Here is a 17,750-nt window from a genome sequence, read left to right as displayed (position 1 = left end):
GGAGTGTAGGGAGTGGTTGGGGTACCAGTGGAAAGAGTTCAGCAAGAAGAGGAAAGAGAAAACTAAGCGAGGTAATTCCCCTTTAGGTTCTACCCCTGCGAAGAAACCCACTGGATCTCTCTCTTCTCCTAGAACTTGGGCTTCTGATCATTCTCTGTCGCCCTCCGCCAGTGAGAAAGTGAAGGAAAACTATGATAATTTAACCATGGGGCAAGCCCAGAATGACAGAGCGGTATATGCTTCCACAAGAGCTGATCTCTCTCTTTCTGGTTAACCTAACAAAACTAATTTTTCAGATGGTGTGCTATTGACAACACCCTAGACATTATGGCTGTCCTTATGGCTGGAAAGCATCTCTTCCAGGGAGACTCCTAGCTTATCCAAAGAAAAGTCTTCAGTTGGAGCCTGATTCATCCGCCACACCTGTGGAGGAAGTCCTTGGCTCTCCCCACTCAGAACTAACCTTTCCTGCATGAATAGCCAAGCAGCTATTCTTGCCTTTTAGAGGTACCTTCAGCTCCAAGAAAGCACTCGTGTTACCCTAGCCTCCCAGCTACACCACCTTAAGGATTTTACAGGACGAGAAGGCGAGTTTCTCTTTAGGACAAGGATCTCCCCGACTCTCCCAAGGACCTTCTCTTTTTTTTTTTTTTCCCTTCCATCAAGAGGCTATTTTTACCTCCTCGAAGGAAGATTCACTTCATCGTTAAGTCTTCTCATTACTTACCCGCTTTATATCGAGTGCAAATGCTTTTCAAAGTGCATTTCCTTGCAGGCACAAGTTTATCTAGTCACACAGTTTTGCACTCTTCTTTAGATTTGCAAGCTCATCACTATGATTGCTCATCTATTCCCATACGAGCTACCAGTAGAATAGACCATTTTATGAGCAAGCAGACTCACTGCCAGGTGGACATACACTTGCTCATAGCTTCCGCGCTCTTGGTCGATCTCTTCATATTTTACGTTCTTCCAAAAATACTCTCGGTGCGTCTTGCACTTCAGGATGTACACAAGCTATCCATTTCATTAGGGAGAACTCTGCTGTACAAAGCGCCATTTACATTAATTCACAAGCTTGCTCTCCTTGTCTTAAGTGGGCTTACTCTGGCAACGGAGAGAAAACTGCATGAACATAAATTAATAGGCTTGTGCTCCCATCATTGGAGGCCCTTTCAAATTGGAGATATCTGTACAACACACCAATCAAGACTAACTTCTTTTTATGAGAAACCATCTTCTAGGAATATTTCCCCTATAAGATACCCGGAAAAGGATATTTATTAGACAATTCACAGAAACAAACCATAACTAAAGACCAAACCTCCCCCTAAGGAGAGCTATCCTGACAGGACAAGGTCACCAACCCAAAGTGCTAAAGGAGGGCAACAAATGCATTGAAAAGCTTTTCGGGACTAAAGTGGCCAAGAACTTCTTTGGTCAGATCTAGCCAAGGAAGCAATTGACAATGCAGAGCAACAAGTCTCCGGCAGAGGGAACTCGGTTAGGGCCCAGCTGCTCAAATAAGATCTCCCTGCAGACCTCTAGAGACAGGCATGTTTCTATGTCATTGAAGAACCTGCTTCTTTTAATCTGCCATTGGTTGCAGCTGTCTCCGCCCTAATACCCAGAACCTTGATAGACAAGTTATCTCGACCTACCATCTTCGCGATCTCGGAATCAACAAACATGAAAGCTACGGCTATGGCCAACCTTCAAGCAACATCATGGTTGGACATCTGTTCAGGAAAGGTTGCTTTCTTTGCAAGACTTGTTCGATCCACAGAAGAAGAAACATTTTACAGACTTAGTTTTGTCTTGAGAAAAGATAGTCCTATTCCTGGCTCACCAATCTATGAACTAATGGGCCAATTGGATTCTGAAAAGAAGAAATACCATAGCCATAAAATTTGCTGGGCAAATAGGGCATAGGGAGATCATCCACGACAGTCTACAAGGCCAAATGGGCCATCTGTGATTGATGTTGTGGAAGGGGCATTCACTCTGAGCTTTTATCCAACTGATAACAGACTTTTTGGTTTTCATATGCTGAAGGAAACTGCTTTCAATTTCAGCAGTAAAAGGCTTACCACTTTGCCTGAGGGTAGGTCTTAAAACTGAAAGAGGTCAATCTTCCCTCTCCTTGGGAACTGCCAATTTTGATGTTTTGAACAATTCTGTCCACCAAGAGAACTAGACTCCCCTTCTTAAAACATAGCAACGGTTTGGTCATAGGAACTTCCTCTCTCCTAAGGATAAGTTTCCTATTATAGGGTGAAGATTTGTATCCGTGCAGGAATAAAAAATTTAATTTTTTTTTTTCTTAACTATGCACACTTGAGTCCTTCATGTTATACTTCCCAGCTTATCTACCCTGTAAGTTCTAAGTGAAGGTCAAAGTGGCTTCTCATTGAGGAGGCAGGGGCCAGTGCTTCTGCCAGTAACTACTGACACATTATTTTCAACAGCCAAGTTTTTAGCTTTATTTAAATCCTCCTCCTATTAAAAGAACTTGAGATTGTATTGCTAGGGAAAATAGAAATTGCTTTAAAAAATTTTGTTTTTGGAAATTTATACTACAGCACCGTAATTAGCTGTCTCATGCTATCTGTTGTCATATTACTGTTAGCTTATCACATTAGCTTGTAATCAGTTATTTAGTCATCTTATGTATGTATGCTTTTGAGGTCAAATTGAATAGAGATTTTAGATAAAGATTGAGGTTATTCTTCTTGGCAGCTATGCAATATGTCTAATGTTCTTTTTCTCACATTTTCTTTAGTGAAAGTCTGTACAATATTCATATGTTGATTAGTGTGGTGAGTGGCTATATCCCGTTTATCCTATTACAGTATTGACAAGCTTTTGAAATTTTGTATGCTCTCCCTGACTCTTCGCAATCTTGCATCGTTTAGGATGGGAGAGTTACTATTTTTAAGGATTGAAGCTTACCCTTTTAGTTCCATCTTATATACTTGTTTTACACTGAAGTTAATAGCATACTTTAAGATTTCAGTACTCATCTGCTTTTACTTAGAAAAGGAATTAATTTTCAACTAATGGCTGGTAATGTAGGATGACTTGAATCATCATTTGTCATGGTGTAATGAAAATTGACAATGTTATGATTAATTACAAGGTAGTACTTAATACTATGTATTTCTCCCATTAGCTTCATGAAGATTCAGATGCTGGGATGTATGAATTTGGTATGACAGTTACCCACTCATTATTAATTGCACAACTACTACATATTGGCATAGAAACCAAATCTTGGGTAAGTATTTATATTCTTTTTTTTTTTTTTAGTTAGCCTACCAGAGATTAGCGAGTGAAATAGAACATAAAGCCATTAGATAGGTTTCATATATTAGAATGCTTGACATTAACAATGAAATTAGTGTCGAAACCAAGTACTTATGTCTAATCAGATGGAGAAATCTCGTTTTAAGTATTCCAAATAAGGATTTTTTTTACTGAAGTTTATTCATTTATTGTTCTGGTTGTATGATTCTTTCAGATATGTTTAGGTTACCAATTTGTTATAGTATAATACATATCATATTTTAAGCTATAGCTATAATCATGAAATGTGAAGGTACAATTGAGAATTTAAATAAAGTTCTTGCTCCAAATATAGTTGAAGCAATTGATAACTGTAGGTAAATATGTGCAATGTTCAAATAAGGGGGGGGGGGGGGCTGCTTCATTCAGAGAATGTTAGGTTAGATTGAATGGTACTAGGTCAACATTGAGGGCAGATATATCAACATTGGTTGGTTATTTATTAGGTCACTGCAATTTGAAATCTTGATCCTAATGTAGATGGAATTCAAATTCAATTGGATTCTGTAGTGTTAGATACCTTCCCTGGAACCTTCATCTCATGTGGGCTCAGTAGAAAAAGTGTATGTAAAGCTACAGTAACTGTATCAGCTTGACTGGGTATCTCATGTTATTTTTTACAGTCGAGTTCTAGCAATGGGACTTGCTCAAATAATCAAGTTGGCAGCTTCATAATTATTTTAAACCAGACTATTTCCCATCTTATTTTGTCAGTTGCAAACAGTTGTTTTGAGGTGTTTTAAATTTCTTGCGAGATTTTTGTGTAATTTCCATTAACTTTTTCATTGCTTAAAGATTATAGGTGTCTACACACTAGCAAGTCAGTAGTGTTGGCATTTAGATTTTTTCTTACTACTCTAATAATTGCTCACTTTTTACAGACTGTGATTCATGTGGGTGGAGTGGTACTCTCACTAATAGCATTCTATGGATTTGGCATAATTTATACCATGATAGCACCTGCTGGTTTTGGCTCTCCTAGTCAGTTTGGGGAACTAGAGCATGCCATGACTTCACCTCTACATTGGCTAACAGTTTTACTGACATCAGTCATTGCAGTCTTACCCAGGTAAAGAACATTCGTATTGGATGAAGTTATTATCTTAATGACAAAAGTATTTTAGATATTTTGTGATTTTAGAAATTATATAAAGAAGTTTTGTATACCATGTGTAACTCGTTAACATGATCTAGGTAGGTAGAGGATCTGTCAAATATTTTTGAAGTACAATATTTAAAAGCTAAAATTACCATAGATACTGTTACTGTATCTAATTACTGTACTAAAAATCTACAAATTTTTGATATTGAAATGTATATTTTATATTCATAAAGCATGAAGCTTACCTCTGAATAGAACAGGCTATTATGTTAATTTCAAACTAGACAACCTGTAGATAAACTTTTCAAAAGATCCCCTTCCAACCTTTGTACCCACCCTCCATTAAAATTAGCTTCCAAAACTACCCCTATTTGCTGGGAAGAGATAGATGGCCATGGCAAAAGAGCAAATAACTCTTTGGATTAAAGTGGTTGTTGCCACAATGACACCTTTACTTATTTATTGTGTATTTCAGTGATTTAATTAAATTTCTATTATCACAACTTCAAATGAGGTAATTCAATTAATTTATGTAGTTCCTAAATAGTTTTAAGTTTAATCCATACCAAATTTTATACCTAATGTTTAGTGATGAATTTGTTGTTGAATCCTAGCTGTTAATGGTGTTAACATATGTCAAGGTCCAAAAATGTTTGCTTGGTTTCTATCAAATCATAGCTAATACTTGGTGATTCTTGGGTAATCATTTGAAAGAAGGGAAAGTCACATTAGTGTGTGATTCTCCTTTGTATTTTCAAGGTTTTATTTGTTTAGGATTTTTCTTGGATAAATTAGTCATTGACTTAATTTGTGAAATGTAGATTTTAGTATGTTTTCAATACGTTCCCTTTGCCTGGGATGAGTGTTATTCAGCTTATCTACAGAGGTAGGAATCATGGATTAAACAGGATTTTAAAACTAAAATCCATTATTTTTATGCTTCTAAATGAAACTAGTGACCTACCCTCTATATCACTTTTGAGATCATACTTACCTTTGGCACTCTCTCTTCCCAGTAGATAAGTTTTGGTGACTAGTTTGAGATATGGAGGGTATGAAAGGTGGGGTGCTGTATTGTCTTGTTTTCCGTGTACTGTCCTTGTCTTCTGTAGAGGTTGTCAAGTAGTAATTCCACTTAATAGCTTATTTTATTCTGATTTACCAGTAAGTATGGCGGTAATAGATTTTAGTTTGAGAATTTTATTTTTGATTGAGAAATTAAAATGCTATTAATTCTGAAATTGCATGTTTAAGAACATGCAAAAATACCTTTAAATCTTAGAACTATTAAAGAGGATTCTGAACGGAGAAGTCTAATTGGAAAGGGACCTCTGGTAGTGGATTCACTCGCCCCAGTTTTTATACCGAGTGGATTCACTCGCCCCAGTTTTTATACCGACACCCTATAAGGGTGAGCGAGCTGGGTATATTCCTGGCATTCCATGCAACTTTTTTCTCTGGTATATTTAGCAGTATTTATACCTTAGAAATGGTGCTTTAAGGAGCATTTCACTGGGCGACACAGGTTCCTCGCCCAGAAATAGATTTTTCCTTCGTCAAAATCCCTTTTCTATGAACCTTCCCTTATGTTCATATTGCTGCTTCTCAAAAGCTCAGTTTAATCAACATTTACCCCTAAAATTTGTTTTAAATTGAAAATTTTCCCATTTTCTTTCCCTTCAATAAACACACACCCTTAGTAAAGGAAGGAACATTCTAGCGGTAAGTGGTGACTGATGCACCAGTGTTTCTTTGTCTCTTTCCAGTATCTCAGTTGGGCCTGTTGTGTTCAGGCTCTTCTGGTTTTTTGTTTATTACTGTGCATAGACTGACATAAGTCTCTCTTAATACATAGTTTATATATGAAAGATTTGTTTTAATGTTGGTACTTTAATTAAAATATTTTGTTTCAATTTTTTTTATTATTTTTCATATTTTTCCTTATTTACTTTCCTCACTGGGCTATTTTTCCTTGCTGGAGCCATTGGTCTTGTGGCAACCTTCTTTTCCAATAAGGGTTGTAGCTTAGCTAGTAATAATATGTCTTCCCATGGTTTTATTAGCAATTACTGCTAGGAGTGTGCATGGGAATTGTTTCTGGGAAGTGATGATCTACATTCCCTTTGTGTATCGTGTTGGGGGCAATACTGTGATTTCAATAACCATTGTATAAAGCAAGTTTCCTTCACGGTAGGTCCCATAGAAATGTGTTTCAGTGGTTTTTAATCAAGTTAACTGTTTAATGCGCTAAAGAAACTTTACTGTTAGTTCAGGGGGAAAACCATGGAAGACTAGACTAGTTGATATAGCAGGAATGACGATGATAATGACACGCCACCAGCTTGAGACAATTCACATAATCGGTCAACTTTCAACATTGATGGGCTTTATGAGCTCAAATATTGCTAATGTCCTTTGTTAAAGTTCAGAAGTTAACTGAATCCTCTCTAAAAAGTGGTAACTGGTCCTACCCGTCCTGTTGCCAAAGCCAATCTAACTCGCCAAGTTAAGTCTGATGTTAGTGTTTCTTTTTGAAAGGGTTCCAAAAGTTTTCTGTGCATCAAAGATTTGAAACACACTCTCAGACAGAGGCTTGAATTCTTTTAATTACTTTAGACCCTTATCTGCTAAATCCTTGCAATGCCTACAATTCTAGTCCCTCTATAAGGCAACCAGATTGTGAGGCATAAGATGAGTTGGTAGTCTGAATCCTAATATCCCTTTACTCGCTAAAGTAAGAGCTCCTAAATTATATCGTATTACATCGGAGGATGGCATGGCATATCACTTGATTCTCTTAAGTCTTTTTGGAGTAAATGAAGTTTCAACTAAAATCGATCATTTGCATCATTTGGGCAATTATGGTAGAGTGACATGGTTAATTGGATTCTCTATGTACAGTAAATACAAGTATTCTAATAAAGATTAGGGTATGTCATGCGTTCATTTGGAGATGTCATATTGCTTGGCAGTGTGTTCCGTTCGCTTGTAAGCTCGTTACTAGCTCATCACGGATTAACTGTAAGCGCTGTAAATGTAGATGCAATTACATGTACCGACGAAACTAGTCCTCCGTGCACATGCTTATCATTCCTCACATGTACTCCAGTTGCTAAGAAATGGAGAAATCAGCTGACTTTTTTCTCAGTTCAACCTGCGGTACGGGAAGATGAAGAGAAAGAAAACGTGGAGGCAAACCTAGAAAGTTAGGAATTAACTCCTTTTCAAACCTTGCGTAATCTAATTTCCGAAAAACACACTAGCCAGTTGAGTAAGGTAAGCATGGTAGCTGCTTCTTCCGAATGTTTGGATGTGCCTACTTCCAAGACTTTATATCCCTCAGTTCTTAACTTCATGCTTGATGGAATTGATAAATTGTCTCGGATTCAGAAAAGGGCTAGTAATTCCAGTTCCCGATTAGTCTTTAAGCCTTCTGTATGTAATGCAGAGATGTGATGACTTATAAGACAAATCATTTATATAATATTGTTTTAGATTTCAATTTGATTTCCCAGTCTTAATCCCAGTATTGTTCTTCATGAACGAAAATCTTCAAAACTCAGGTTTTTGAAGTTGGTTCATTAAAGAGATGTTGTTTGTGGATAATCAAGTAGGAAGTCTTCTTGAATCACTTTTCTTAACAGATGCCTCTGTGTTTATTGAGTTTTAATTGGTTTCCATGTTGCACATTAGCATTTTTGCATAGGGAAAAGTGCGTTTTAAATAAATCAACACATCATCCTTTCAGATAGTGATAAGTGCTTATTGCATTTTACATTTTTTCCTAGTGAATTTATTTTTTTGCCCATGGAAAGTTCTGAGTTTTAAATTACTGTTGTGAGGAGTATAATACAATGATGTACAGTAAACAGAAAAGGATATTAGATTTTCATGATGGCTGAGAAGAGTGAATCAATTTAATGATGAGTAGAGATTAGCTGTCTTTTGTGGAGTGGATAAGGATATGACACCAATACTCCCTTACCTGTCAAGTTTGCAGTGAGTTTATAGATCTTATCTAACTTCCTTTGTTATTCTCAGAAGACCAGCGAGCCATCTCTTGTGGAAGGCAAGTACAGACTTCTCTGTGCAGTTGCTTACACTTGCCCACTTCCATTGTTGGGTCTAGTGGTGATAGTTACACAAGTGTTCCTTCAGTAAGTGTTCAGAATGTTTACTCTGCCTATAGAGTCAAGTTTCTCTCACAGTTTGAAATTCTTTAATTTCATACTTTCAGTTCCTTCTGCAGCTAATCCCTTGCTGTTCCACATCCTTAGTTGCTCTGTTTGACATCTAGATTGTGAGGCAGAAGACAAGAGTAGGTAATCAGGATATTACTACTCTTGCTAAAATAAGCCCCCTTAAGCAACATACTTTTTATTTTGGGAGATGGTGTTTCATATCGTAGAAACTCTTATACAGTATTTGTATTCGGTTATCTTTGTAGATATTCTATTGGTGATGCATCAGAAAAATCTGGCCGATTATATTGCATTACGGATGACAGTGTGTTTTAGTTTGCTAGTAAGCTCAGCCTCTAGCTCATCACTGGGTTGCTTTAGTTGGCTAAATTCTAACGAGTACTTTTATTACCCTTACGAGTCTGGCTGTGAAGAAGGAAATAATTGTGGTGGGTTATTTCTATAAAATTACGATCTTGAGTTAGAAATAATTGAAAGTTTAATTCGCAAAGAATACATCACTGCTATTCAGATGACGACATTACATAGGCTATGCTTTTCATCCATAAGCCACAGCATAGGTGCAGCAAGTAATGTGCTGGATGGAAACAACGAGATGGAAGTTAAGTGCGCCTAAAAAATTGTAACAACCTTGTTGTAAATTTCATTAAAATGCCCTTCTTTGAGTCCGTCATTATGACTTGTAAACAAAAACCTCTATATTCAGGGTTTACAAGCTAATTTACTAATTTCTGCTTTCGGGTAATAAACTACTGTAAAAAGTTGCTCCTAATTCTATGTTTTAGAAAACTTTGTTTTAACAGAGAATGCAGGGCTCATTGATTATGGAGAGAATAATGATACTACCTCCACTCTAGGCTTTGTTTTTTCAACAGCCTATGCAGTTATTGTTACTGTATATTAGGAACTTAATGCCAATAACTTTTTGTGGTACGTCAGAAATTTGTTGCAACCCTCCACTCAGAGTAATATTTCAGGCCTAAACTACTATTTCAAACTGTAACCTAACTCAAGTGGTAACTTGTGGTTTTAATGAACTTTTGAGAATAACTTCAATGATGTACGGTATCAACAAGATCCGAGTTCTTGTAGAGGCTTGAATTCTGTACAGTATTTATTTTGTGGTTCAACAGTGATAAAATCGGTCTCCCACATTTCTAGTTAATATTTTAGACATGTAGAGTTTGCGAGGCTTAAAACAGAGATGGTAGCCTGGATCCTTACATCTCGCCTCTTGATAACACACAGTAAGTACCTCCAAACCTCTGCTTATCCCCTATGTGCCGAGATGTTAGTCTAGTTATTATAGTTCTCCTATCGTGAAATGAGCGCTCCTTACTTCTTATCATTCATACCATTTACCATGTTTCAGTAGGTGTTAAACAAGTTAAGGATTCCTGCTAGTAGCAGGGTGACACTAATAGGTTCTTTCTGGACACTGAGGGAATGGTTTACAGATGTGTGGCACCTTTTACGGTGTCCAAGTAGGTTGCCTTATAAAACCAATCTGCTCAAACATCCTTTCTCAAAGGTGATTCATTCATGCTACATTTGATAGCATGGAGAGTATTCACCTTATCCACAGAAACCAAAGTTTCTGAAACCCTGTAGACTATCTATTCTAGGTTCCGAAAGGTAGTCAACCAATATTCCAAATCAAAGACTATGAAATGTTTATTTTGATTGATGCAAAGTTAAAAATCTGACTAGATCTAGCTTTGATATTAACTTTTTAATCCTTTTTAATGATAAGAAAAGTTTAATTTCGGCCATTAAGGGATATAATGTAGAACTATGATTAATTCTATGCTCAAAAGTATGGGATAAGATCTGTCCATATCAGGTATTATAATGATTGTATTATATTGTTGAGTATTGAAAGGCCTCTAGTAAGGTAAATTTCTGGAATTTGGATGTCATTTTATAGTATTTAAAAGACCGAAATTTTAACGAAATCTTTCTCTTAAAGATCTCATGGCTAAAACTATTTTCCTGTTAGCATTTACTTCAGCTAAACAAGAGGACTGCAAATGCCGTCTGTCACAATAACCTATGGGGAACACGAGATGGTTTTTTTCCCTTTTGCCTTGAGAGTAAAAAATGCAATATTAGTCTTAGTTTGAAGTTGGATCACAGTAGCTCACAAAAAATAAAGTCCAAATCTAATAAGCCTTTAAAGTGAATGCACATAATATTAGTAGTGCAGCTACTGCCCTTAAATTTTGTAGAAAACTTTCTTTGGAAAGAGATTTAGCAACTACTCGATGGCATACCAAGTCAGTTTTCACTAAACATTATCTTACAGAATCATGGTTTGCTTATGAAAATTGCTAAGCTCCAGGCCCCATAGTGGCTGCAAAGCCATGGTCTGATTAGAGTTCAGTTGATTTATAACTCTTATCTATGAATATACGGGGTTTTAATTTATTCAATTTGGTATCAATGAAAAGTATCATTTAGTATCAAGAGGATGGAGTTAATTTTGATTGAAAATAAGACACATTGATGTCATATACCCCTTGCTGCTAGAATGTTCCTTCCTTTACCAAGGGCATGAATTTAATGAAAGGAAAGATAATGGAAAAATATTTAAATTTTTTTTTTTTTTTTACAGGAAAATTTTTATTAAACCAAGCTTATGAGAAGAAACTATATGAACTTTGGGCAAGTATAGAAAATAAGAAATTTTACTATTAAAATATGGTTTTTCTTGCAGGTTTGTGGTTCGGGCTTTAAAGTGGTCTTTAAATCCCAATGAAATCATGCAAACAATGATAGATTTCAAAGGATCGAGAAAACAGGACTTTGTTGTTTCGTGGTCGAGATCAACTTCTTCTTCATCAGTATACAGGTAGCAGTTGTTTATTTCTTTCAGATTTTCCTTTACCTTTATTATTGTGCATGACCTTCTTGCATGTAAGAATGAGTAGGTGTAGTCTAGTATAGTCGAGCACCGTTAGGTAATTAGTACTTTCACTTTCACCTAGATAATCTTTTAATGGCATTACAGTGCATGAAGAAATTCAGGGTCTTGGGAGACGAGGTACATAAAGGATATCAAAATACAGCGCTGTATACAAATGTGAGAATGATAGTTGCAGAGATTTTGTATTGCAAAAAATTATATTGTTAATTAGAAATGGGAAAAAGATTTAATGAATGATAGTTAATAGAAAACTGGTTATAATAGTGGAAATGGCTTAGCTCATATTATTTCTAAAACCATTTAAACTGCTTATTCATAATATTAGAGAGATAACTGTAATATTAAATAAAAGTGCTGATATACTTAAGTTATAAACGATAATGAAATTTTATGCATTATAAAGTGTCAAAGATCAAAATTTGTAAATAAAACCTTTATTGGGCCAGACATAAGCTTACTCGGAAGAATCGGCTGATCTTGTCTTACAGTAATTATTTACCTTGAATTTTATATACCTTTGCAGTTGCCTTATCAAGAATAATTTGTTGATTTTACTTAAATAAAAGAAAGCCAACAGGTTTGGAAATGTTACTTTTGCATCTTTTTGCTTAACACCTGAAGTTTTAAATACATTTTTTCTTCCGATTAATTTTCACATTGTAGTGCCTCCTCCGTTCCATTCAGTATTAATGTTGTATTTTTTTGCATTATACTGTAGTAAGTTTATTTTTCTTATAATGATGATCCCATCTCTTCCTTTCAGTTTTCATATATAGTATTTTAATAAGGTCATCAGTGATGGGTTCTATCACTTCCTTTAGCAACTCACTTGTCCCTTATGATCGTAAACATTTAAATTTTTCATATTCCAAAGGGCTCTTCTAACCTATTATGCTCCATAGGTTCTTCTCTCTTCTCAACATCCTCCAATGCCAATTCTCTTCAATCAGTGGAGATATGCAATACAGTGGTGTACCAACTCTATCTTCTTCTTCTTCTTTGTCTACATCTTTTCCCACTTCTATGTGGGGTCGATGTTTCTGGTCACCTTTCTCCATCTACCTCTGTCCCACACCTCATTACCGGTTAATCCCTTTGATCGAAGGTCATCCTTGATACAGTCCATCCACCTTCGCTTAGGTCTCCCTCTCCTTCTCATTCCCTGTACCTCCATTTCCATCACTCTCCTCCCAATTTACTGTTCATCTCTTCTTATGACATGACCATACCACCTCAGTCTACTTTCTTCGATCTTGTCTGATAGTTTTCTATTTCCTAATTACTTCATTCCATATCTTTTATCTCTTCTTGTCACCCCACACATCCATCTAAACATTCTCATTTCTGCCACATAGATGTCAGGATGCTTGAAAACCTTAAATCAATCAATAAATCTCTGCCACATCCATCATCTTCTCTTCTGTCTTCTTTATTGCCCACGTCTCCGCTCCATACATCATTACCGGTCTCACAACTGTCCTGTGTACTTTACCTTTCAACTTAACCCCTATTTTCCTGTCGCATAGTACTCCATCTATGTAATTAACTTTTATTACTCCTAACCCCATTCAAACAATCTCTTCCCTCTTATTGTTGAGGTAAGATTCTGATTAAATTTTTCCTAAATCTTTTTCTCCGTAGACCTTGTCATCTTGATATTGAAAACCTTATTTTCCGTATGGACTTCTATTCTCTTCCTTGGGTACTTCAAACTGGCACATCTGTCATTGCATTTCACAGCCACTTGTTTTTTTTTAGAGTTTACAATGAGAGATTTTCTCTTGATCATTTTAATCTTTACCCTTTTACAGTATTTATCTCACTTCATTGTACTGTAATTTACCTTTGACTATTAGGTCTTCTTAATTTTCCATTTCCTTCTTTTTTCTTAACTTCCTTTCTTGAATTTATCATATCATACCCCTAGTACTCATAGTTCTTTGCTTTGCAATAATTTACCATCTTTATACAATATAGATTTCTTCTTGTCAACATCTTGCCATATATACTGTAGTTTTTTTTTCCATAGTGGTTCTTTGCTCTCTCAGCCTGTTTGAAGGCCTTTGATACCAATGGTCTCATTTCTTACCAACTATGGATCAGGTGCTGACTTATCTTTAACTTATTTTAAAGTTATAACTCAACAGATTGCATCTAGAAACCTGTACGATAATGTTCTTTTGATGTAATAAGAGATGTTTGAAAGTTTGAAGAAGTTAAATATCTTAATGTTCCTTTTAATTTGAATTTTGATATTAAAGTTAAAATGCCCAGCTCTGGGGCACTTTCAGCCATTCAACCATTAAACATAAATTGGAAAGTATATATAATAAAAGCCACCTGCTGAAAGAGCAAAGGGTTGTAATTTTTTTAATATTGGCAAGACCTTTAAAAAAAATTTGATTTGGCAATACAGTACTGTGTATCAGTAGTTTTTAAAGTTCAGCTTGAATCCTGTATTATTTCATTGGTGTATCTCTAAATTATTATTAGTGTTATTAAAATTTATTGGTTGTAGTGAGATCGTTGAAAGTATTTTGTCCAAATATACTCGTATCAATTGTAGCATAGAACATTTTCTTCTTTTAAAGAAGACGAGCATGGAGAGATATTGACGTAGATTTAAATTTGTTGGGAGATTCTTGCATGCTTTCTACCCATATGTAACTATTTTTTAATATTCCACTGTTATGGAGATTTTGTAATTAGAGGGTACGACTTGACTTTCCAATGTATTCAGTTAAACCATAAGTTTTATATTGATTTGATGGCCTAGTGTTTTTGAGCAGTTGGTTTACTCATTGTGTTTGTATCATGGAAAATGCATGGCTAAACACTTGTGTGCTGTGTTTCAAGTAGGGATTTAGTTACCAAAAGTATAATGCTTACATGAGGATTTAGAACAATTTGGAAATATAGTACAGTATAAAAGTGATATATTACTTTAGTTTTCTTCTCTGTTTAAAAGATAGATTACTCATCAAATGCTTATTGAGTTTGGGCTACTGGAATTTTTTAGTTGGTGCTTTAGGTAGATTCAATTATGTTAAATCATTCATATTAAAGATATTAAAGTATCCAGATTAAATGAATGGATGGTATTTTTTGTGTGTAAATAGTGTGTGTGAAAGTTAGTTTTAAGTTTTCACCTTCAAAACTAAAATTCAATTTCTTGACACATGATTTAATCTGAAATTTCTGGTTACTTTCTACAATGCAAGTTATTCTTCAACAGTTCTATTTTAGATTTTTAAAATATTCTAGACTGCATTTTTCTACAAAGATATCTCATTTTGTTCTGTCACTACTTAATTTTATAGCTTAAAATTTGCCAGGCATTTACTTCTAGCTTTGTTTGCTATTTTTAACATTTCATTTTCTAATAGTTTCACTGGAATAGTGTTAAATTTGGAGTTTTGTTAATTAAACTCTTATTTAGCAAGATATTTTTTCTCTTTGCATGTATTAAAATGCTTCATTCCATGATCTCCTCTTTGCTGACAACTTGAAAAAAACATCTTGATGCAGGCGCCGAGAACCTGGCCCCTAATTGTTCTGAAATCTGCTTAGACACTGTAATTTTCATTTTATAATTTTTGGTTTATTTATCTTTTAGAAACTTTTAAAGAGTCTGTTATTTTAAATAAATGATTTTATTATAGTAGTAACTGAATTACAGTGTCTAAAGCATATTAGCTGAGCTTTCTCCTGGCACGGATCTAAAAGAACAGGTTTGTTACCGCATGTTTTCATTTTAGGTCCAGAACTTCAGCATCATATACTGACTGTTAGTAAAACTATAATTTAGTTAGTAGTTGGAATACCTGTACTGTAGAAAGATGCTCTACCAAGTGTAAGACAGATTCAGTTTTCTATATGATGACCCCAAAATTTGATTGGCATGGTATTATAAAGTCCCCTACATAAGAACGATATGCATGTTAAGTGTAGGTTTATTGAATAGTTAGGAAGTCCAACTTGATTAACCTAGCCCTACAGGTTGTAACCCCAATGCTTTACCCTCATTGTTTTCAGTCAGCTGATCTTGCTAACACTGATGAGTTAGTCTACATACTGTAGGTATCAAGAACTTATACAGCTATTTCTACATATTACCATGCATTTAGAAATTGGTTTGTATTCGGTTGTGCACTTGTTGAAAATATATTTATTGTGCACACGGGTTCTTATCTTGCAGATGTTATTTTAAAATTTCTTATCTAGGGGACTTGCTTTGCAGTTTTTAGAAACTCTACTCTAAATCAGTAATCTTTTGAGATTCCACAGGTCCCAAAACTGTTAGATCACTCTGATTGCTTTTGGGCTTAGCATTATTTTTAATTCAATCATACACTGTCAGTATATATTTAATGATGATGTAATGTTAGTTATGTAGTCATTTTGAAGCTGAATAATTTTTTCTTGGTTGTGGTGTATATCTAAAATATAAAATAACTAAATCAAAATAAGAGATAAGGATGATGGCATTGACGTAATTGGGATCTCAATTGATTAATTGTTACTCATAAATTTTTATTGTTGATATAGAAGAATAAAAGCCTCTACAGCATAGTCATAAAACTTTAGTGATTGTAAAAAATAGAATATTGGAATGAGTTATTTTTATACTATGACATACTCCTTTTTTATGTTTTTTGGTATACAGTATACCAGTGTTTTTAATGAATTATTATACAATAAAGTGTTTGAAGTAACAGTGTTTGATGCTGAAGAAACTGAGCTCAAATTCTGCTCTTATTAGTGGCAATATATTTTTCTAACATTGTCTTTTATTTTCTGTCATGTGGTTTGTAGTTTGTGATCTTTCTTCTTCAATTGACTAAGACCTATTTGAAGTTGTGAAACCCATGTTAGTGAAAATAACTTATCTTTTTATTTCAAATTTGCATGGTTTAGTTATACCACAGCCCTAGGGAAAGTAAAATTTGCATTTTCTTCAAAACTTTTCAGTTTTGTACAAAAGCAACCGAAATGCTGTTCAGCTTTCATACGGATTAATAATGACATACCAGTCCATCGTATTTCATTTTGCTGTTAATCAGATTATTATTTCCAGACCATTAAAATTACCATGTGAATCTGAATTGGAATGAATCTCCCAAAATCCATGTGTCTATATGCTTCAAGCTCCAGCTTTTGACAAGAAAAATGGGAAATGAGTTTCCTCTGGGTTTAAGTTAGTTAACAATCTCACACCAAGTTTAGGTGCCGAGAGAGTACTTACGCATGTTTAAACTTTGTGTTTCTAGCTGTGAGGGGATGAACTACTGTTCAATCAGTTTTAAACTTTCACTCTGATTGATAGTAAGATTACCAATGATTTTTAAGAGCTTGGTATTATTATCCCTTTTCTATTTCTTTACCAAAATTTTGAGTATCCAATATTCAGAAATTAATTAAGTGAGGTATTGTGCTATTCTTTGCAAGACCTGAATGTACAGCCTTAAGCATGACCAACTTCACTGAAAGTGCATTTGGTGTATAGATAGAGTATGTTATCTAAAGATCAGCAATACAGTAGTTATTCTGAGGTTGAAATTTTAGCTTTTATTAAGCATTAAGAGAAAAGTAAGAAGGATAATGCTTGGAAAAGCTTAGTTAAGCTTAGTGATCCTTCCCCATCTTCTGCCCCTTTCCTAACTGCACTTTATTAACCATTTCTGTTTCCTTTCTACCCCCTCTAATGTTGTAAACATTGGTGTTTTGAGGAAATAGGTCTGGGTCGTGCCCACCTTCACTTTCTTCTGTACATGTGCCAAGTTTGTATATACGTGTGCACAATGATAGTGATCCAGACATAGCCTCTCTGTGCTTGTGCAATAAGGAGATAGGGCAAGACCTTTTCAGAGAAGTTAGATTAATCAGTGGATTGTACTAGGTTTGCTAAATCCATTAAGAAGAGATTTTCCATAAGGAAAGAATGCGGTAAACCTGCTAGGTCATCCATCTTCTCTTCAGTGTTCCCAAACATTGGACATTTCCCACTGTCTTGTAGTCACAAACTGCTTCTGCTCATAACAATCCATTTAAATGGTTAGTACTACTACTACTACTCAACATTCATTGGCTTGCTTCAACTCTATACTGTCTGGGACATTTAGGCTTGCACTGCAGTTTTTACACCTCCTGGTAGTCTTTCTTCCACGTCTGTAAC

General features: G+C 35.1%; 1 protein-coding gene across 1 annotated transcript in view; it reads left to right on the top strand.

Annotated features, from left to right (window-relative positions):
* LOC137621534 (phospholipid-transporting ATPase VD) overlaps positions 1 to 17,750 on the top strand; it is a 209,876-nt gene that overhangs the window by 182,172 nt on the left and 9,954 nt on the right. Inside the window, 3 exon segments of the mRNA XM_068351903.1 lie at positions 3,173 to 3,277; positions 4,227 to 4,414; positions 11,366 to 11,500. Of these exon segments, the coding sequence (XP_068208004.1) occupies positions 3,173 to 3,277; positions 4,227 to 4,414; positions 11,366 to 11,500 (428 nt within the window).

This window comes from Palaemon carinicauda, chromosome 28, assembly GCF_036898095.1.
Source record: "Palaemon carinicauda isolate YSFRI2023 chromosome 28, ASM3689809v2, whole genome shotgun sequence".
Lineage (NCBI taxonomy): Eukaryota > Metazoa > Arthropoda > Malacostraca > Decapoda > Palaemonidae > Palaemon > Palaemon carinicauda.
This window is presented reverse-complemented; position numbering and strand designations above follow the sequence as displayed.